The 23066-nt window shown below is 34.4% G+C and overlaps 1 protein-coding gene across 1 annotated transcript; it reads right to left on the bottom strand.

Moving 5' to 3' along the window:
* Nucleotides 1-34: 34 nt before the first annotated feature.
* On the bottom strand, nucleotides 35-21171 carry LOC127871809 (uncharacterized). Its single transcript, XM_052415056.1, has 3 exons — nucleotides 20851-21171; nucleotides 2506-2724; nucleotides 35-375 (listed from the first exon to the last, which is right to left on the bottom strand). The coding sequence occupies exons 1-3, from the start codon at nucleotides 21044-21046 to the stop codon at nucleotides 35-37; spliced, it is 756 nt and encodes a 251-aa protein (XP_052271016.1). The 5' UTR covers nucleotides 21047-21171.
* Nucleotides 21172-23066: the final 1895 nt, after the last annotated feature.

Below are 23066 nucleotides of genomic sequence, written 5' to 3'. Positions count from 1 at the left end.
CTTCAATACTAAGCGTGTCAAGATGAGTAAGCGATTAAAGTGACTGGGACATAGAGTCTGCATAATCTATGTTTAAACCTCCATACGCAACACACAAACTCAGATTCTTGATATTCAGACCATGGAGAGCCTTCCACAGACCGGGACTGTCAACAACCACTTTAATACTAAGCGTGTCAAGATGAGTGAGCGATGAAAGTGACTGGGACATCGAGTCTGCATAATCTACGTTTAAACCTCCATGCGCAACACACAGACTCAGACACTTGATATTCAGACCACGGAGAGCCTCCCACAGATCGAGACTGTCATCATCCATTTCAATACTAAGCGTGTCCAGATGAGTGAGCGATAAAAGTGACTGGGACATCGAGTCTGCATTATGTACGTTTAAGCCTCTATACATGTTCCCAACACTCAGACTCAGGCTCTTTATATTCAGACCATGAAGAGCCTCCCATAGACCGGGACTGTAATAATCCACTTTAATACTAAGCGTGTCCAGATGAGTGAGCGATAAAAGTGACTGGGACATCGAGTCTGCGTAATTTCCGCTAAAACCACTATACATGTACCCACCACTCAGACTCAGACTCTTGATATTCAGAGCATGGAGAGCCTTCCACAGACCGGGACTGTCATCATCCACTTTAACATTAAGCGTGTCCAGATGAGTGAGCGATAAAAGTGACTGGGACATCGAGTCTGCGTAATTTACGCTAAAACCACTATACATGTACCCACCACTCAGACTCAGACTCTTGATATTCAGACCATGGAGAGCCTTCCACAGACCGGGACTGTCATCATCCACTTCAATACTAAGCGTGTCCAGATGAGTGAGCGATAAAAGTGACTGGGACATCGAGTCTGCATTATGTACGTTTAAACCTCTATACATGTCCCCAACACTCAGACTCAGGCTCTTTATATTCAGACCATGGAGAGCCTCCCATAGACCGGGACTGTAATAATCCACTTTAATACTAAGCGTGTCCAGATGAGTGAGCGATAAAAGTGACTGGGACATCGAGTCTGCGTAATTTCCGCTAAAACCACTATACATGTACCCACCACTGAGACCCAGACTCTTGATATTCAGACCATGGAGAGCCTTCCACAGACCGGGACTGTCATCATCCACTTTAACATTAAGCGTGTCCAGATGAGTGAGCGATAAAAGTGACTGGGACATCGAGTCTGCGTAATTTACGCTAAAACCACTATACATGTACCCACCACTCAGACTCAGACTCTTGATATTCAGACCATGGAGAGCCTTCCACAGACCGGGACTGTCATCATCCACTTCAATACTAAGCGTGTCCAGATGAGTGAGCGATAAAAGTGACTGGGATATCGAGTCTGCATTATGTACGTTTAAAGCTCTATACATGTACCCAAGACTCAGACTCAGGCTCTTTATATTCAGACCATGGAGAGCCTCCCATAGACCGGGACTGTAATCATTCACTTTAACACTAAGCGTGTCCAGATGAGTGAGCGATGGAAGTGACTGGGCCATCGAGTCTGCGTAATTTACGTTTAAAGCTCTATACATGTCCCCAACACACAGACTCAGACTCTTGATATGCAGACCATGGAGAGCCTTCCACAGACCGGGACTGTCAACAACCACTTTAATACTAAGCGTGTCCAGATGAGTGAGCGATGAAAGTGACTGGGACATCGAATCTGCATTATGTACGTTTAAATAACCAAACTGAACACACAGACTCAGACTCTTGATATTCAGACCATGGAGAGCCTTCCACAGACCGGGACTGTCATCACCCCCTTTAATACTAAGCGTGTCCAGATGAGTGAGCGATAAAAGTGACTGGGACATCGAGTCTGCATTATGTACGTTTAAAGCTCTATACATGTTCCCAACACTCAGACTCAGGCTCTTTATATTCAGACCATGGAGAGCCTCCCATAGACCGGCACTGTAATAATCCACTTTAATACTAAGCGTGTCCAGATGAGTGAGCGATAAAAGTGACTGGGACATCGAGTCTGCGTAATCTACGTTTAAAGCTCTATACATGTCCTCAACACACAGACTCAGACTCTTGATATTCAGACCATGGAGAGCCTTCCACAGACCGGGACTGTCAACAACCACTTTAATACTAAGCGTGTCCAGATGAGTGAGCGATAAAAGTGACTGGGACATCGAGTCTGCACAATTTACGTTAACACCTTTATACTTGTACCTACCACTCAGACTCAGGCTCTTTATATTCAGACCATGGAGAACCTCCCACAGACCGGCACTGTAATAATCCACTTGAATACTAAGCGTGTCCAGATGAGTGAGCGATAAAAGTGACTGGGATATCGAGTCTGCATAATTTATTATACTTATATCCAGACTAAGGCTCTTTATATTGAGACCATGGAGAACCTCCCATAGAACGTCGCACTCTGGAAAAGAAGGATTGCTGCCGTATCCTAATGTTTTCTTAAAACTCGATAAATCTGCGGCATCAATAAATGTACCTTGACAACTGACCTCCGTCAGTACACACACAGCATTTTGCTCGAGTGTCAGTAATGTGCTGAACAGACTGCGTAGCCAGGTAGACGAACATGTAATAGATTCCAATCCAATGTATTCTATGCAAGGCAGCACTGGTAGAGGATATGCACACTGGGCTGGATTTGCGCTATTTAGTACAATATACACCGGAAGTGTCGTTGACACCGAACTCGACGAATCTGTAAACATTCACTTACATTTATAACAGTTTCTAAAATATTAACTACGTTAACAAGTGTTAACGTGGGTAATAATTTTGATAAATTTAAAACGTTTGAACCTATTGCCATACACAAATACAATACATTGGAAAGTATTACTTAATAATTTTACATTTTCAATCGGTGCATAAGTATTATATGCGTGTTGTTTATATTTCTTATTACATTTTCCTTCCCGTGTATATACTTGTAATTGTTTGATCAGTATTTGAAAACGAAGTATCCAACACATATTCGTTTTTAATACAAAAGCATGATCCAAGGGTGACACCAATATAGATGTTTAACAAACTCTTTATAACGCTTTTGACCCCTATTTATTGTAAAATTTCAACTGATATCAAAAGTAAAAGATTTATAATTAATTATTGGAAAGATGGTTACACAATAAATCTGCGCAAAAACGTGTCTAATTTAAACATGCAATCAGCACTTCAAAATTATGAATAATATTTGAATATAAATACATATTGAAACTTAAAAAAAGTAATATACTTTTCATGGATTCTTATCACATTGTAATCGACTAAAATCGTAGATATCAAATCCTCAACATGTTAATCACGTTTAAAGAACATGTGGTACACGGTTTATACATTTTTACTCTAATATTTTTGATGCTCAGGATTTTGTTTTGATGTTAACTATCATTTATTTGGGTATTTATGTATTAGCCAATGTATAATTACGTAGATAACATGGACGGATATAACATATTGTCAGTATATGCTTGTCTTTTGATGCTTTTATTTAAACAAAAAATATTTCTCATATATCCGTCTTTAAACATGTTCAACAAACTTTAAATTGTTAAAATGTTTTAAATAGTTGATTAGCGTTTAAAAACGACTTATTCAACACAAACTATTTTCAAATAAATTTCATTATCTTAGGGAGAAACCCATACAGTTTTATCAAAAACGCTTCATAAAAAGTACGTCTCCTATAAGTTGAAACATTACAAGTGCAATTGCAAGTAAAATCCTTCCAGATATGATACGATTGATAATTAGAAACGTGCTCTTATTAAAGGGATCTTTTCATGTTTGGGTTAATTGACAACAATAAAAAAAGTTGTTTCAGATTCGCAAATTTTCGTTTTAGTTATGATATTTGTGAGGAAAACAGTAATACTGAACATTAACCAGGGTCTAATATATCCATTATATGCATCTTTTGACGATTTAAAAACCTGACAATTATAAATCGTTGCAACGCGAAACGATTGAATAATTTGGAGAGTTCTGCTGTTGTCGTTTAATTTTGTGAAACAACGAAGATTGCTTATATAAAGTATAAAATACGTCTTTCATATATACTTGGCAGGATGACCGAGCGGTCTTATTGGTTTTTGCTCCAACGACTCCGGGGGTCACTGGTTCGAGCCCTGATGCGGTCTACATTTTTGTCCTTTTTTAATTTTATTCTTGATTTTTTACTGGAGCTTTTTAGATCCAATGTTGACATTTATCAATATAAAGCATTTAACTTCAAACTTCAAAACATGCCAAAATCTGTGAAAAGGCCTCTTTAAAAACGAATCGGAAAAAAATAGTTGGCTAATAAAGAATATAGAAACATAAATAAAAATTGTTAAAATCTTTATAATAGAAAAATAATTTGAATAAATTCGTATCGCGTGGTAATAAAATAACAGCGTATATATAAAGCCTAACAAGTGCATCACGCAGCCATAAACGTAGTTAACAAAATATACATTTTTACTCAGTGTTCAGTATTACTGTTACCTCAAAATATCATAACTTAAACGAACATATGCGAATATGACACAATTTTTATAATTTTGTCATTACAAAAACATGAAGAAGGCCCCTTTAATGTGAACATTTTTATTTTGAACTATGAACTTTGAGTACATAGGGACACATGTTTTGAAACTGTGTTATACAGATTGGAAAATAAGATTTGCTAATAGCGCATTCATAGCGCATTAACAATGTGTCACTATGACCATATACGGAAATCCGCATCGCTTCCTGGCGGTCATGTTTTCAAAGGGACCAAACAATTGTTTAACTCGGAAGAGATACTATAACACAAATGTTCTAAACAAGTATCTTAAAAAATAAGACTAAAATGAGACTTCTAGAGTATCATTTTTAAATTATAGCAAATTGATGAAATTGTACAACCCCGGTCGGCCATGTTTTCGTTCGACAAACACAAACCATTTGGAAACAGAATGCAGACGTCATTACAACAAATGTTCTTACCAAGATTCATAAAGGTTCGACTTTAAATGTGATTTCGAGAGTGTTTATAAGCCGTTTGTATAATTTGACATAATGATCTTATGTTTGCCTACGCGTGATCTAGTTTCCAACTCGGCCAAGATATTTTTGAGACAAACGTGTTGACTAGGATTCATGAAGTTTTTGTCCAAAAGTGTGAACAATTTAATATTGACGACGGATGAAGCACGGCGCAGGACGAACGACGGACAAAAGGCAAGTACAATAGCTCACTATGAGCACGTTATACTAAGGTGAGCTGAATAATACCTTAACTGTCACCCTAACATATATTAACTTTCAATAACTTCTGTTGGTACGCGAGAGTACAAAAACAAGAACCGGTCATAAAATGAAATGAAGGTTTTTGAGCGATGCAACAATGCGTAATTATCTAGAGAGGTCTTGACATGAATAACACGATCATGCATTGAAATAAGTCGACCGCTCTCTTAAATTCGTTTCGCGATCTCGCCCTTATTTATCAAAAGTTTAAAATGGCAAACCAACAGCAACAAAAATATTAATGTTTCGCAATGTATCTCGCGATCTCGAATCGTATTACATTAACCACAAACCGTAATCTTGCGATCTTCCATCTAATGTTCGCATTCACAAATCGCATATTAAATACCTCGAATATATTTTAGCGCACACGATTATGTTAAATGATTGTGTTTGACAAAATATTGCTTAAATACGATATGAACTCAAGTAAACCCAATGCGAATTTGCGAAATGAAATATCACGGTTTCGCATCGTGTTTTCGTTCTTTTCGCATTAACATCGGTCGAGATTTCGTGCTCTTAATGAGAACACGATATTACAAGTACGATTCTAGATTAAGAAAGATATTACAAAATCCCGCATTGTAATCTGGCCAACACACATCAACTTCTTAAAATAGGAGGTCGGCATAATCCAGATTCCGTTTCATACCAATAATCATAGGAATCAACTCACCGATCACGCAGAACAATTAAAAAAGCCCGTAATTGTATTATGCTCATTCGTTTTCAGAGATGCAAAACATCAACGAATGGTAGTAAAGGACCAGCGTAAATTTTTAACAAGAAGGAACCATTAATATAATTACATGTTTCATCGAAAGTGTACACCTTATAAGAAACTTAAGTATTTTTTACACTATGCAGTAGTAACTGTGAATGTGCATTTGTAACGGATATGAAACACATTTATGCTATATCCTGTTCCATCGCTAGCTTACATATGATAAAAACGGACGTATTTTAAACAATATGTCGGGCTTTGCACATGTTTTTTTAACGTCTCTTGTCATTATGAATGGGTCAGGTGCCCACTGCTTACGTTGATATTTTTCACAATAAGCATTTTAAATGACGTTATTTGGTTCGTAATAACATTTAAATAAGCCAGCTATTAAGTTATTGAAACGATACGTTGTTATTGCGTTCCGACCTTTCCACTATACATGCACTCACAATACTTTGTAGAAGTTACTGTCATTCATATGTTTAATAAATAGGCAATTCATTCGAAGAATGTTCCGTTTCTTCGCTAGTGTAAACTGAGGTAATTTTAACATATCGCACTAGTTACTGTAACTGCTAACACAAACAAGAGGACCATGATGGCCCTATATCGCTCCACTGTTATTTTATGCGAAAACAACGCGCAATGCGCATGGGTTGAAATGTACTCAAGCATGTGACTTTCTCTGTCTATCCCTCGTCCCACTGGGCGCTTAAAGTTGGAAGGGTGAGCATTTTTATATATGGAAAAAGTTACTACCGTGTTAACTAAACAGACTAAAAAGCCCGGGAATTGTTTCTTTGAAGCACAGTCCCATTGCTTTTAACGTAGGTACATTTATCTCTCCAAAAGATACTGTTGTTCTTTCTATTTCACATATTTTTAGATGCTGAAGATCAAATATACGCATTTCATTTTCAACAGATTCACAAGACCCGTAGGAATCTAAATGCCTTAACCCTTTACCAAACGACACATTTTGGACTTTCCCAATTTGAAAAAGGTTGCAGATGACAATTAAATTGTAATGGAATATTAAGGAAATAATCAGGTAGGGTAGAAATAATTGTGATAAAAGGAGAAATTGCTCATCTTGAGCAATTTCCCATTTTATCAAAATTATTTATAAAGTCGTCAGCTATAAACCCGTAAAATCCTGTTGGTGTTTGGTAAAGGGTTAATAATCTCTGGTTCCTTCTTAGAGCCTTTCACACATTTATAACAAATACAATAGTAGCATCTTTCTTTGTAAAGGATCATCTCAAACAAGGGTTGTTTGTAAAACATGCATGCCCCCCATATGGGCTGTCAGTTGTAGCGGCAGCCATTGAGTGAATACTTTTTTTGGTACTGTGACCTTGACCTTTGACCTAGTGACCTGAAAATCAATAGGGGTCCATCTGTGAGTCATGATTAATGCACCTATGAAGTTTCATGATCCTAGGCGTAAGCTTTCTTTAGTTTTCATCCGGAAACTATTTTACTGTGTGAAGTTACTGTGACCTTGACCTTTGACCTAGTGACCTGAAAGTCAATAGGGGTCATCTGCGAGTAATGATAAATGCAACTATGAAGTTTCATGATCCTAGGCGTAAGCGTTCTTGAGTTATAATCCGGAAACCATTTTTCTAAGTTGAGTCATCGTGACCTTTGACCTAGTGACCTGAAAATAAATAGGGGTAATCTGCGAGTCATGATCCATGTACCTATGAAGTTTCATGATCCAAGGAATAAGCGTTCTTGAGTTATCATCCAGAAAACATTTTACTATTTCGGGTCACAGTGACCTCGACCTTTCACCTGAGAATCGAAAGAGGTAATCTGCGAATCATGATCAATGCACCTATGAAGTTTCATTATCCTAGGCATAAAATGTTCTTGAGTTATCATCCGGAAACCATTTAACTATTTCCGGTCACCGTGACCTTGACCTTTGACCTAGTGACCTGAAAATCAATAAGGGTCATCTGCGAGTCATGATCAATGTACCTATGAAGTTTCATGGTCATAGGCATAAGCGTTCTTGAGTTATCATCCGGAAAACATTTTACTATTTCGGGTCACCGTGACCTTGACCTAGTGACCTCAAAAGCAACAGGGGTCATCTGCGAGTCATGATCAATGTACCTTTGAAGTGTCATGATCCTTGGCCTAAGCGTTCTTGAGTTATCATCCAAAAACCATCTGGTGGACGGACATACGGACGACGGACGGACCGACATGTGCAAAACAATAAACACCCTCTTCTTCGAAGAGGGGCATAGATATAATTAACAACCCACACATGCCTTAGACCAACAGGCCTGAGAATATTATGATAATCTAAAGATTATTTCTTATATTTATAAATGTATTTAATTAGGTAATACATTTGACTTCTAAGATCAATTCATAACCTTTATTAAGAAAATTATAAAATGATCAGAAATTTATATGGATCGTTGAGCAATTGACAATCATATCTCCACAATTCCTGATTAAAAATTGACAAATGGAACAATGAATCATTAGTTATTAAAAAGCAACATATACGATAGTTTAGAACATTGCACTTCATTAATTCCAACACCTCTTGGATACAAAGTTTACAATGCAGTAATATATATTGACTATTCTGGAAACAATTATGTTCATGGAAGTTGTGTTTTAAAATCAATAAGATATTATTAAAATGGTTTACACACTACAAAAAAGACATTAAATAAACATGTCATCCGAATTTTTTTTATCCGGATATATGGTCACTTTCGACATATTTAAATAAATCCCGACTTTTTCAGTTTATAAGAAAAACATTCAGAACACATGTTCTTACTTCAATTCCTTTGAAAGCAGTCACCATCTGATCTAAAATGGCACTAAATGACAGGGTTTTATCTCATATTTACAAGATGTTGTTGTTGTTGTTGGTCACAGCCACACGGCCGCAGTAATCTCCCCTGGTAAACGTCAAATGTTCAGTTTTGTGACCTCCCGGGACAGGGTCAAATTTGAGCCCTGGGGAATAATTTGAACAAATTTGGTAGAGAACTATTAGATATCACAACATACGAAATTTAGTAGCCCTAGGCTCTATAATTAAGAACAAGAAGATTTTTTTAAGTTTGCACAAAATAGGCCTTATTTAAGCATATGTTCATTTTTGTGACCCCTGGGGCAAGGTCAAATTTGTTCCCAGGGGCATAATTTGAAAAAAACTAAGTAGAGAACTATTAGATGTCACTACCTACCAAATTTGATAGAAATAGGCCCAATGGTTATGGACAAGAAGATGTTTTATAGTTTGCACAAAATGGGCCCAATATAAGCATATGTTCAATTGTGTGACCCTGGGGAACGGTCAAATTTGATCCCAGGGGCCTAATTTGAACAAACTTGGTAGAGGACTATAAGATGTCATTACATACCAAATTTGGTAGCCCTATGCCATACGGTTATGGACTAGAAGATTTTGAAAATTTGCACAAAATAGGACTTATATAAGCAAATTTTCGATTTTTTGACCCCCCAGGCCGGTGTCAAATTTGACTCTAGGGGCATAATTTGAACAAACTTGGTAAAGGACTATTAGATGTAACTACAAACCAAATTAGGTAGCCCGAGGCCCAATGGTTATGGACAAGAAGATTTTTAAAGTTTTCACAAAATATGCCTTATATAAGCAAATTTTCAATTTTTTGACCCCCCGGGGCAGGGTCAAATTTGACCCCAGGGGCTTAATTTGGTAGAGGACAATAAGATATCACTATATACCAAATTTGGTAGCTCTTGGCCCATTGGTTATGGACAAGAAGATTTTTAAAGTTTTCACAAAATAGGCCTTATATAAGCAAATGTTCAATTTTTTGACCCCCCCGGGGCAGGGTCAAATGTGACCCCAGGGGCATAATTTGAATAAACTTGGTAGAAGACTATAAGATGTCACTACATAGAAAATTTGGTAGCCCTAAGCCCAATGGTTATGGACAAGAAGATTTTTAAAGTTTGCACAAAATAGGCCTTATAAAAGCAAATTTTCAATTTTTTAACTCCCCGGGCCAGGTTCAAATTTGACCCCGGGGCATAGTTTGAACAAACTTGGTAGAAAACTATAAGATGTCACTACATAGCAAATTTGGTAGCCCTAGGCCCAATGGTTATGGACAAGAAGATTTTTAAAGTTTGCACAAAATAGGCCTTATATAGCAAATTTTCAATTTTTTATACCCCCGGGGCAGGGTCAAATTTGACCCCAGGCGCATGATTTGAACAAACTTGGTAGAGGACTATAAGATGTCACTACATACCAAATTTGGTAGCCCTACGCCATACGGTTATGGACAAGAAGATTTTTAAAGTTTGCACAAAATAGGCCTTATATAAGCATATTTTCAATTTTTTGACCCCCCCGGGACATGATAAAATTTGACCCCAGGGGCATAATTTGAACAAACTTAGTAAAGGACTATAAGATGTCACTACATACCAAGTTTGGTAGCCCTAGGCCCAATGGTTCTTGACAAGAAGATTTATAAAGTTTGCACAAAATAAGCCTTATATAATTACATTTTCAATTTTTTGACCCCCAGGGACAAAGTTAAATTTGACCCCAGGGGCATGATTTGAACAAATTTGAAAGAGGTTCACCACAGGAACATTCCTGAGAAATTTCATCAGAATTGGACCATTAGTTTCGGAGAAGAAGATGTTTAAGGAAAAAGTTAACGCACGGACGCACGCACGCACACATGACGGACACAGGACCATGACATAAGCCCCGCTGGCCTTTGGCCAGTGGAGCTAAAAACCAACAATAAAGTGTGTTAGTTCTTCTAAGACAATTTAATTTCCAACTTTAAGGTGGGCGTACTGACGGATTGAATTATGTAGTTTTATCACAGAATTACTCCAAATATGGATTTTATCGTACCCAACATGACACAAAACACTTTGATTTAAGGCTGAGAGACACCTCTTAATCGAACAATATCTATTAAATAGATATATATTGATTATATCCGAAATAAATTAATCAAGACACATCCCAATAAATCAGATGAGTATGTTATTGTATTTTGAATCATATATTGAAATTACATTTATTATGGCGGTTAATTACGCGTGTAAAACATATATCTACACTGATAACTAAAAATTTGAATCTTTTCGTATGAAGAAATAACGATTTTTACATTAATTTACCTTAAATAAAATAAGAATCTCCATATTTCAAAATATTCTTGCTAGTAACGAAACCCAACTGTATCACTTTGTCCTATTTTTGCAAGAATCGGGAAAGACTGACGTTTTAAATGACTCCCGGAACGATGTGTATATTTGTTTTCTTTTACATCACAAACCTAATTTTTAACAAAAAAAAAGAAATTCGACATCAACAACAACAAGGTAACTCTGGATTTCGGATCAAATAGTGCTGTACCAGGGTGCAGGATCACGTGACTTTATGGGGTTTACAAATCGATGTTAATGGATGTTGACACACCGGTACGTGGTGCTTTGTTCAAATAACTTTTTAAAACTATTTTTCATAAGCATTTAAACCTGCGCATTAATTGCAGTTTGTATGCGGCTAATGGTTATTTGAAAACCATCATAATTTTTTTTTTTTTTTTTTTTTTTTTTTTTTTTGAATTTATAGCGTTTATTCACCTCCATACATTACAAAGTGTATCATTAGTTTTCATGTTATTCTGTTAGTATATAAATATAATATAGTTGTTTAACAATTCAAATGAATAATATAATAGAGGTAAATAAAATCCATGCATTCCATTATATAGACACAATCCTACAGTTCACACATACACAGGCACATACATGCGATGTTATGAAACAAAAAAAACAACAATTGTTTGGACTTCAGAAAAACATAAGCTTTAATCAAACGTTTTGACTTCAGACAATTAAAAACATTAATCAAACGACCATGGTATTAAATATTTTAAGTAAACAACACAATTTACAATAACACTGTTCTATTGATCTACAAAAAGTTTTACAATTGACCAGTTAAGTAGTTTCTTTTCTTTACATTTAGTATTAGATTGAATCTCCCATGCTACGCAAAGATAATTATTCAGCCCCCTTATTGAAGGTAATAGACCCTTTCTCTGGCATACAAATATATACTTTTTAATTTCAAGAATAAGAATATTAATATCAGTCATGTTAATACTTGTACAACCAAATAACATTGTTTGACATGAAATATCAGTACATTTTTGCACATTATGGGATCTTAAAAAGTCTACAACATAATTAACAATTCTCTTTGTGAAAATGCAGTCCCAGAATATATGTAATAGGGTTTCTTCATTTTCTTTACAGAAAGAACATAAATTGTCATGAACAATGTTCATTTTAAATAACAAAGATTTGGTTCCTAGGATTCTGTGAACAATTCTTGTCTGGAACCACTGAGTGTAAGTGTCTTTAGATATAATAAAAACAAGTGCATGCACTTTTGTCCATTCAACGTTATTAAAAAGTGTATTCCATTTTAAATGGCAAGTGGGTATATCTGTATTATAGCTAAAACATTTATAGACAAGTTTGTTTTGATTATATCCAAATACAATGTTATTCAAGTAAAATGATATAAATGCACATTGTATATTTGGCTTTTTAATAAATGGAAGTCCTGATAGCCTGATAAATGCATTCACAGTTCTAATTAAACCTTCATAAAAAAGAAAGTTAATTTTAGCGCCAATGAGAGTTTCTAATACAGATTGTTTTAAAAATTCTCCAGAAGTGCACATTATATCTCTTACATATCTAATTCCCCTATCATACATTTTTTTGTTATATATAATATTCCCACCTATCTTAAAATTGTGGTTATAAAATAACGGCATATCAGGGATATCTTCACACTTACTGACATTTTGTTTATTAATATACTCAATGTAACATGTAAGGACATCTCTCCAAAAACAATTTTTTAAACTTATCATAATTTTTTCTATGTATTTTTTTCCCAAATTAAACATTTTCTTCACATCAAACATAGAATATACAAGTTGGAAACATTTTCCATTACTTGATACAATTTTCCTTAACCATGTCATTTTCATAGTTTTTTCAAAAGCATATATATCAGTCATGGCAACTCCTCCATCATCATATGATTTAATAGCAATAGTTTGTTTAATTTTTGCTGGTCCATCCCATATAAAATTGGAAAAAAAGGCTATTTATTTGTTTTAAAACTTTTTCTCCTGGGCTAGGAAGAGCTACAAACAGGTGTGTAAAAAGGGGAAGTAGTAGTGTTTTAACAACTGTTATCTTTCCTAGGGGTGTTAAATTTCTTCTTTTCCAAAAATTTATGATATTGTGCAGCTTTTCCAGTTTACTCGTGAAGTTTATTTCTATTATTTTCTTTAAATCAACATCAAATAATGTTCCTAAAACTTTAAAGTTTGTTGTGCCCCAGACTAGTTTATATTTAGTTTTTATTGATTGTATGCTTAACTTTTTGGAGCCAATCCATATAAGGTTTGTTTTGTCATAATTGATTTTCAATCCAGAACATAAGGCAAAGTTATTTAAAAGATCGAGGGTAGCATTAAGGGAAACATCTGTGCCATCCAGAAAGAGAGATGTATCATCAGCAAACTGAGAAATTTTATATTCAATATTTTCTATCACTATTCCTTTAATTTCATTACAATTTCTTATTTTAATTGCCAAAATTTCAGCACACAGAATGAAGATATAGGAACTTATTGGATCTCCTTGTCTGCAACCTCTTTGAATTGTTATAAATTCTGACAAAAATCCATTGATTTGAATTGCCGTCAAGGTATTATGTAGGAAAAGTGAAATCCATTTTTTCAATGTTGTACCAAAATTAAAATAATCTAATGTTTTTTCTATAAAATCAAATTCAAGGGTATCGAACGCCTTTTCAAAGTCGATGGTCATCAAGAGTCCAGGGATATTGTTATTTTCTGTATATTGCATAATGTCATATAAAAGTCTGGTATTCTCACCAATATATCTGCCTTTAATAAATCCTGTCTGATCTTTAGAAATAAGAGTATCAAGGATAGTTTTTAATCTGTTAGCAATAGTCCCAGATGCAAGCTTGTAAACTACATTTAAAAGTGTTAATGGCCTTAGGTTTTTCAAAAAATGTCTGGGTTTATTATCTTTAGGTATACATGTGATTATACCTTGTTTTTGAGTAATTGACATGGTTCCAGAGGTAAAACCATAGTTGAGGCTTCTCACTATAAAGTGGCCTAAATCTTTCCAAAAAACTTTAAAAAATTCTGCTGTAAAACCATCTGATCCTGGGCTTTTGTCATGCTTCATATTTTTTAAAGTAATTAATATTTCCTTAAGTGTAAGAAGGCCTTCTAATGATTGAGATTGTTCAGTGTTTAATTTAATTGTGTTTATTCCTTTAAGGTCATCATGTACATTATAAGAGTCATTAAAGACAGACTTTGTATATAATGTTTTGTAAAATTGGGCAGCTTCTTTTAAAATACCAGGGTTATCAAATAGCCGCTGACCTTCATCGTTTTCAATGAAAGGAATGTTTTTATTAGATGCATATTGTGCTTCCAAATTACAAAAATATTTTGAGGGTTTTTCGCCTTCATCAATCCACTTCGCCTTAGCTCTAATGAAAGCGCCTTTCATTTTCAAGTTTCGAATGCCTATGAGTTCTTGTTGCAAAAGATTGAGCTCTTCAATGTTTTCATTTGTTAACTGTTTTTCAATGTCTTCAATTGCTTTTAAAATATAATATTCTCTTTCTTTTCTCTTTTTGGATTTGAAGCTCGAATATGATATGGTTTTACCTCTGATTTCCATTAATAAAGTTTCTAAAAACAGTTGATCATTTATAGTAAACTGTATTAAATCATTTTCTATAGTGTTAAGATATTCAATGTTATACACAGGTAAGACATATTGTTGCTTAATTTCTTCAATTTTTTGTTTTATACATTGAATATATTCTAGGTCATAAAGTAATGAATTATTAAATTTCCACAGGCCCTTTCCATGTTCTATTTTGCTAAAATTAAATTCCAAAGTGATAGGGGAGTGATCTGATTTGTAGCTAGCATGTATATCAGATTTCCTAATATACTGACTAAAATCATTAGTTGTTAGAAAAAAGTCCAATCTAGCTTGTTGGACAGTGTTAGGCTTTCGCCAAGTGAAACATTTTGTATCCCCGTTTATAACTCTAAAAGTGTCTATTAGATTTTTATCATTGATTACAGAAGCTAGATAACAATTCCCTTGACTTCTTATTATTATTCAAAGTTTTATAGTTGGCATAATCAATATTCACGTCAAGTACTAGATTAAAATCTCCACATAAAATATAAGACTCATTACCTATGGTCTCTATTATATTAAAAAGTTTACTATAAAACAAAGGAGTATCAGTATTTGGTCCATAAAGAGTGCACAGAGTAAATCTATGGTTATCTATTGTTAAGTCTAGAATTAATAAATTTCCCTTTATATCTTGTTCTTGATTGTGCACTTTAACATTCAGATTTGTCAAACATTTATTAAATAAAATGCAAACTCCTCTTGAATTAGAAGTGCCAAAACTAAAATAGCATTCACCATCCCAATTTGAGTAAATTTGTTTTTCCATCGAAGAAGTGAAATGGCAATCCTGTAAACAATATATATGGGCATTTAGACTTTTTAGATATTTAAAAACATCAGCTCTTTTTGAAACATCATTTAGACCACGACAGTTGTATGAAACAATCTTTAAATTATCCATTCTCAATACAAAGGATGACATTTTTGTTAACATACCATAGACAGCAACAGCCATTATCAATTACCACAGTCAATACACAATACACAATTGCAGTAAATACACAATACGTTTTATCTCTGTCAAAACAAATAAATAGGCAATACAAAAATGCTGAAGTTCGCACACAGATTCTACTGGAAAGACATCTACACATACACAACATAAATAGACAATACATTCTGAAATCATACAAACATACAAAAAAACACACATACAGTGCGACTATAAAACAAAACATGTGAACAAAACATAAGCGGTTAGCCTATGTGCTTATGCATAATACTCATGTTTATAAACAATACGTTTCAAATTAGCATGGTACTCCGCGTATAAGGAACATACAATAATGTCAAGATAGAGAAAGAAACCGCGTATAAGGAACATAAAATAATATCAAGATAGAGAAAGAAACACAACATTTATATAACAACAGTACAATATAAATTTTACCCGTCTATATTAAAATAATGTCAAGATAGAGAAAGAAAACGCGTATAAGGAACATAAAATAATGTCAAGATAGAGAAAGAAACCGCGTATAAGGAACATAAAATAATATCAAGATAGAGAAAGAAACACAACATTTATATAGCAACAGTACAATATAAATTTTACCCGTCTATATTACTATCCCTGAACTGAGAAAACAATTTTTATTTTTTTTCCCATTATAATACTAGTTCTGACTTAAATTATGATATGCATTTATGGCCCTTAAATCTCATATAGTCAGTTTGCTATTTTTTGGTTAGTCTAAAAGGTTAATATCAAAGTACCTTTTACTTTCTTAAATAGTATGTTTATCAAGAAACTATAAGTCTATAGACTGATAAAGATAGTAGTGCCTATGTACAATACTGATCCTCTAATTATGAAATAGTTTAAATATCAAGGTTCAGAGCATCCACAACAGTGACACTTTTGATTCAATGTAAACAAAGTTATTAGATATTTATTACATAGTGGGTCTTATAACTAATAAATAAACAGATGATATTTCTGTAATATTATAGAAAACTTTATATGGATTTTATGTCACAAATTTATCAAGAATCACATTTGGTCTGTTATAAATTTATAATAAAAGATTATATGGATTTTGTATTACAAATTTATAATAGCCTCCCTTAGCCACACTCTAAGTCAATATTATTAAGCAAGTGCAATTACACTTGTATAAAATATTTTTATTTCCAGATTTGTTGTTATGATTATTCAGGAATACATATAAAGGCATGAAAGTTGTGTTGAAAAGGTTATGCGTGTTCATTCAGTATTAGTTTAACCCCAAGATGGATCACCTATTTTTTCAAATAGATGATCCTTGAGGAATATTTATCTTAGTATTGGTAATGTTATTTCATTTACATGAAGTAAAATTGAAATCATATTAAAAAGAAGAGAAAAAATAATAATATAACCAAGGATTCAAATATTTGCATGAACATTATTAATAACAGTGTTAGATCTAAATATGTTGTGCATTAATGCACAATCCCAATGGCAATCACCTATGCGAAAACGAAATCATAGATGATTTGTAGGGATAAGATATCTCAGTTAATTATATCATTGAAAATCATATAGTAATAATTATACAATTTCAGATAAAGAGTTGGAAAAAAGTATTCAAAATAAAAACAAAAAACATTTACATGTACAATTATTGTCATCTTCTGTTTTAACAGTTGAGAGATGCTTTTATACTATTACTAAATAGCTAATGATATATACCTTATGAGTGATTTATAATGTGACATGTTAAACTCATGGTGATTTACAGTACTATATATTACCTGTTATACTGTTGTTAGATTATATACAAAGGGGATCTATAATAACAGAAAACATAAGATTACATCAATTCAACATCATCCTTACACAATTTAGTAAGATATTGTTTACATGAAAGCTCCTCTCTGCATTATTGAATAATTAGGTCAGTAGTGGTAAAAACCTGTTCTATAAATAGATTGTAAACATTCAGGCATACAGCAGTTTCATGGATGACTGCCCTTGAATAAGGCTAGACAAAACATTCTCTTTAGTTTGAGTGGCTTTGGATAAAAGGTTAACATTTTATTCAGTTTGACAAAGAAAAAAAACACCTTACATATTGAGTTTGTTCTCGATAGGGTATATATGTATATATTAATCTATATCGCTTTATATTGCATTAAAAATATGCTTCCCGCATTCTTGGTAGTAAAATAATATTATTACCATTGTCATAAATTGCGGTGTATATATGCAAAGACAAAAATAAAAGCAAAGAAGGATATACATATCAGATTTGATTATTCTTTAAATTAAAGATATAAATAAATGTAGATATATTATACAGTGAGTAGTATATATGACAGGAATATGACACAGTATCGGGCGCATATAGTAATTATATACATTTAGTATACAATTAACTAAGAAATGCATCTGATGTTTAACATTTATGGTATTAATTTTTGTGAGGTGACAAAACAAGTGTTTTAAAATCAGGTTTCAATATACAAAAGGAGTTATCAACATTACAACATAGTGATAAAGGGAAAAAATGCGCGGCTCAACGGATCAGCAGAGGCAGGTCCGATCCGTGCTGTGGTCGCACACAGTTGAAGAAGTGTGGGTTTATTTCCGTTTGGCACTGTATTCCTTAATCACCGTGTCGATATTGTCATACAAGTCAAATTTGATGCGATCTTCCCGTTTGGTTTTCGCGAACACAGACCCGTTAAAAAAACAGGTGGACTCAATGTCCTTGTGGAGTTGTAGGCGGCTCATCAATCCTGTATTGAGGGCTGTTACGTCATCTACCAGGCGGTGGCCAGATTGCTTCATCTCCTTTCGCTTCCTCATCACCGTGCTCTTGTCATCGTTATTTCTTAGTTTTATAAGAACTGGTCTTATTTGTCCTTTTTTAGTCGGGATCCGATGGATTGCAACAATCTGCTCAGGCTTGATTTCGATGTTTTGGTCTTGGAATAAAGTTGTTACCTTTATTGAGAGGGTTGTAATGCTTTCATTTGGTTCCTCTTTTACATCCATAACTTTGATATTGTTTTTCCTAGAATACTGCTCATTGTGATTGGACCTTTTGCTGTTTTCTTCGCTTAACCTTGTGTTGCTGTTTATTCTATCATTCACATTTTCGAGGGCGGTTTTGTGTTCTTTTAATAGTTTCGCTTGGTTTTCTTTTAGGGTTTCATTTTCAAACTGCAAGCATTTAATTTGGTCAGCGAGTTCATTGGTTTTTTTCCTTAATGCTATGTTCTGTGATCTTTAGCAGTTTGTTTTCCAGTTCAGTTTGAATGTTTTGTTGAATTTTAGTAAGGAATTCTTCATTCCGTTTTTCCATTTCAGAAATTATTTTAGAGACTGTATTTGTTATCAAATTTTCAATGTCATCTTTTTTTAGCATTTGTTTCAATTCTTCTCTTAGACCTGTTAAAGTGAGTTCCATGGTTTCAAGCTGCAGTTTAATGGAGGTGCTATCATTAATGCTGTCATTGCTGACCTCTGAATGATTTCTCTTTGGCTGATCGCTCCCTTTTGCTGCCATTTTTCCTGCTGGTTGATATTTTGACAATTTTGAGTCTTTAGCATTCATAGTGAATCTGAACAGATATGGTGTTAATCTGATTTCAGGTGTATATAAGTAGTCACCGGTTAAAGATAACAGTAAAATTAATTTGCCACAATATAAAAGCTAACTGTAACAGTTTATTTTCAACTATCCACCAGCTATAATCCGCCAGCTAATCCAGTAATTGCTCCTCCAATATTTGTCCAATATTTGTGATATAGCTAACTAAAAAGGTTTATTTATAGATCACTATATCCAACAAAGGAAAAATGTTTCTTTCACTTTTTACTTAATTTTTTATTTATTTTTCTACATGAAAATTAGTCCATTGTGTAGTTCACATTATTCCAAACATTTTCATGTAGACATATCCTTGTTTACCACTGCCTTGTATGAGTATTTTACAATAAGCACAGGAGCTCAAACTCTGTGACCCATCACCTTGAAAACCTTTTCAATCTTCCACCTCAAAAAACCATCATAATTACTTTATTTACTTAGCCTGTGTTCTTGGCAAAAATGCGATGTAAACAGCCATTCATATACACGTTAATGCTGCACGCAACGTGAAATGTTGGCATCAAATTCATACAATTTCAATAATATATTCTTAAATCTTAAAGGGACCTTGCCACGTTTTGGTAATTTGACACAATTAAAAACAATCCGATTCGCTTCTCGTTGTAGTTATGATATTGGTGAGTAAACAGTAATTATGCACATTTACCATGTTTTAAAATATCCATAATATGCAAGTTAACGTTATGTTTTGTGAAACTACGAGGGTTGCTTATATAAAGTATAAAATACAACACTCTTTGTATGATCACGAATTGCCGAGTGGTCTAATAGTGGACTTTTACTCCATGGGTCAGTGGTTCGATTCCAGCTGAGGGACATTGTTTTCTTTTATTTTATTCTTGTTTTTTTACTGAAGCTTTTTAGATCCAATGTTTACATTAATCAATAAAATATTCAACACCAAATTTCGATACATATTAAAATCTGTGAAAACCACATTAAGATAACGGCACAAATTGCAATAAAGACTGCACAGTTGTAAAAACACGTATCTCTAAAAGAATCATTATGCAAGCGCAATGGTGTCTATGATCAAACGTTTCAAAATCACGGTGTGTATTTCCAAAAAAATAATGCTCAGACCAAGAAATAAGTAATTGATCCAGTTCAGGAAAATGCATTTGACATCATTTACGTGATACGGGATATTATTATTATTTCCACTTTATGCATACCGATTATAGCACGTTATTATGCATGTATAGAATAGCTTTATGAACTATTAATTTTAATAGCATAACAAAACTAAACACTCTGATATAAATTTCAATTATATTTTTTATAGATTTTTCATTTTTGAGATATAAAAAAACTTGATCGAAAACCTACTATGTTGTTTTGTTGTATATATTACCTTGCATGTGTATGCCGCTTTCCCTAAGTACCAAATATTTCAGATTGAGGCACGATGACAGGTCAAATTCAACCTGCGATGTTGGCTCGCTATGTGTAGATGAACTATGTATAGCACGATCCGTTTCGTCGTGTACCTTTATTTCCAAAGCCAGGGCATTGGACTTGTTTTCTCTCCATATGTTGTTCATGTCCATTAGGTTGTTCCCAACGATATAAAAGTGACTGAGTCTGAGGAGAATGCCAGTTTGGTCATTTGAAACAGCTTCTCTGTATCCTGCCTCTATGGTGCTTTGAAAAGCATAGTGTTCAAGTGAATGTAATGAATAATTACGTTTACTATGATGTTCATTTATAATGCCAGATAGCGTATTGGCAGCCGATACGCTCAGTCCACATAGGAATATGAACACCTGGGATATGTCGCGATATGCATCCGAATGACGACCCAGATATCCGGAAATGACGTCATTAATCAAATGTTCATTGTGGGCAATGTGATAAGCAGTCAGAAATTCCTGCATGCTTTTGTGGATAAATGAGATAGACGAATTTAAAGCTCTGTTGGTTTTCCGTTTTGATATCAGTCCCGCTTTGAGAGCAAACTCTTGTTCAGATGGTGTAAGATAGTTTGATAATTCCTGATCGTTGAATACAATAGACTTTTCCTTTTCAGGAGAATACAAAAGATGAAAAGCAGCTTTTGAAATGACATTTACGTTTGAAATGATAGGCCGAAGGTAACTTGTTCTTGAAAAACACTTCACATGAGGAGGGTTTAAATCGTTAAAAAAGTCAGTTGTATCGTTCGCCTTCTTACACAGGCTTTCAAGAAAAGTAGTATACAATGCACACATTGAAGATCCGTTCAAATGTTCCTCCTCCTCCATAGTGTCCACCCACGTGCAAATAACACGTGTGTACAACATCGGTGAATTTGATAACCAGGTCAGCCGACGCTCCTCTATGAAGCTCCTAATTTCCATCGCGGTTGTCTTAAGATCCTTGCTCTTGTCAAGTATGCACCGCAGTACTCTTTCACTAAATGTATATGAATCGCTAATACCCTCGATCTCTACGAGGATGTCGATCCGTGAATTCTTGATACGCTCATCAGCAAGTTTCCATGGTCGAGAAGTTGTAAGAACCACGCACTTGTCCTTTGGAAATCCCGCCATAGAAGGTTCCGCAAGGTTACTACCGTCAGGAGCCACCCATTCATCTAGACCATCACGTATTACAAGGCATTCTTCCGTCTCTATTATTTTGAGTAAAAGAGTGTACATGACATCACGTTTTTCATCAGGATACATCGTGTCGATGATTTGTTGCTTTATCATATGCGTTACTTTGGTCTGACCTCTTGATTCCCCCAACGAGAGGAAAAAAATGAACTGGAAATTTTGGATGATTAACACGTCATCAAACGATGCATTTTTGTTTGGAGCTGCCATTGAAGGCCGATTTTCATCGCACCAATCATGAACTAACTTGGCTGCAAACGTTGACTTGCCGCTGCCGGGCTCGCCTTGTACGTATACACGTCGATTTGACTTTGTGTCGTCTGTGTAAAAGAGTTCCTTGTATTTCAGTACTTGGTCCTTTTTAACACGTTTCCCATCACTTGCTATATCAAAACGGTGCATTTTCGGCGTTGCATATATATCGGTTATACGTTTATCAAGACTCTGACCCAATACTGAAAGAGGCACATTGCTCGAAGTGTCATTGTAATGTTCCACCAAACGACGGCGAAAATCTGTAATGATAATGAAACAATGCCTTACATCGATACCAAAAAAAGTACGCTATTTTAATTTATTGCAAAACACGAAAGTGGAACTCGCAAACAAAGTCGCTCGCTACAGTCAAAGCATTTAACAACTGGTTAGATAATTTGCATAAAGGACGCTACTGTAAATTAGCACGTATCTATATCAAAATAACAATTATGTTACCCATAAACAAATAATGGTGCGATCTACGTACACAAGACTTGATATTTACGATTTGGTTGCTGACACTGATTTTAAAAGAAAGTGTAATGAATACACATGGTCCATGCTCTATTTTGCAGTTAATACTGTAAATGAATGCATCCACTGAAGTGATATACATATCAATATTTAACTATAAAGCTTTGTTATACGGTATACATGAAGAGACTTAAAGGGGTCTTGTCACAGATTTTGACATGTATCGAAGTTTGTCATTAAA

Source organism: Dreissena polymorpha, chromosome 1 (assembly GCF_020536995.1).
Source record: "Dreissena polymorpha isolate Duluth1 chromosome 1, UMN_Dpol_1.0, whole genome shotgun sequence".
Taxonomy (NCBI): domain Eukaryota; kingdom Metazoa; phylum Mollusca; class Bivalvia; order Myida; family Dreissenidae; genus Dreissena; species Dreissena polymorpha.
Note: the sequence above shows the minus strand (reverse complement) of the source record. Positions and strands in the feature narration are given on the sequence as shown.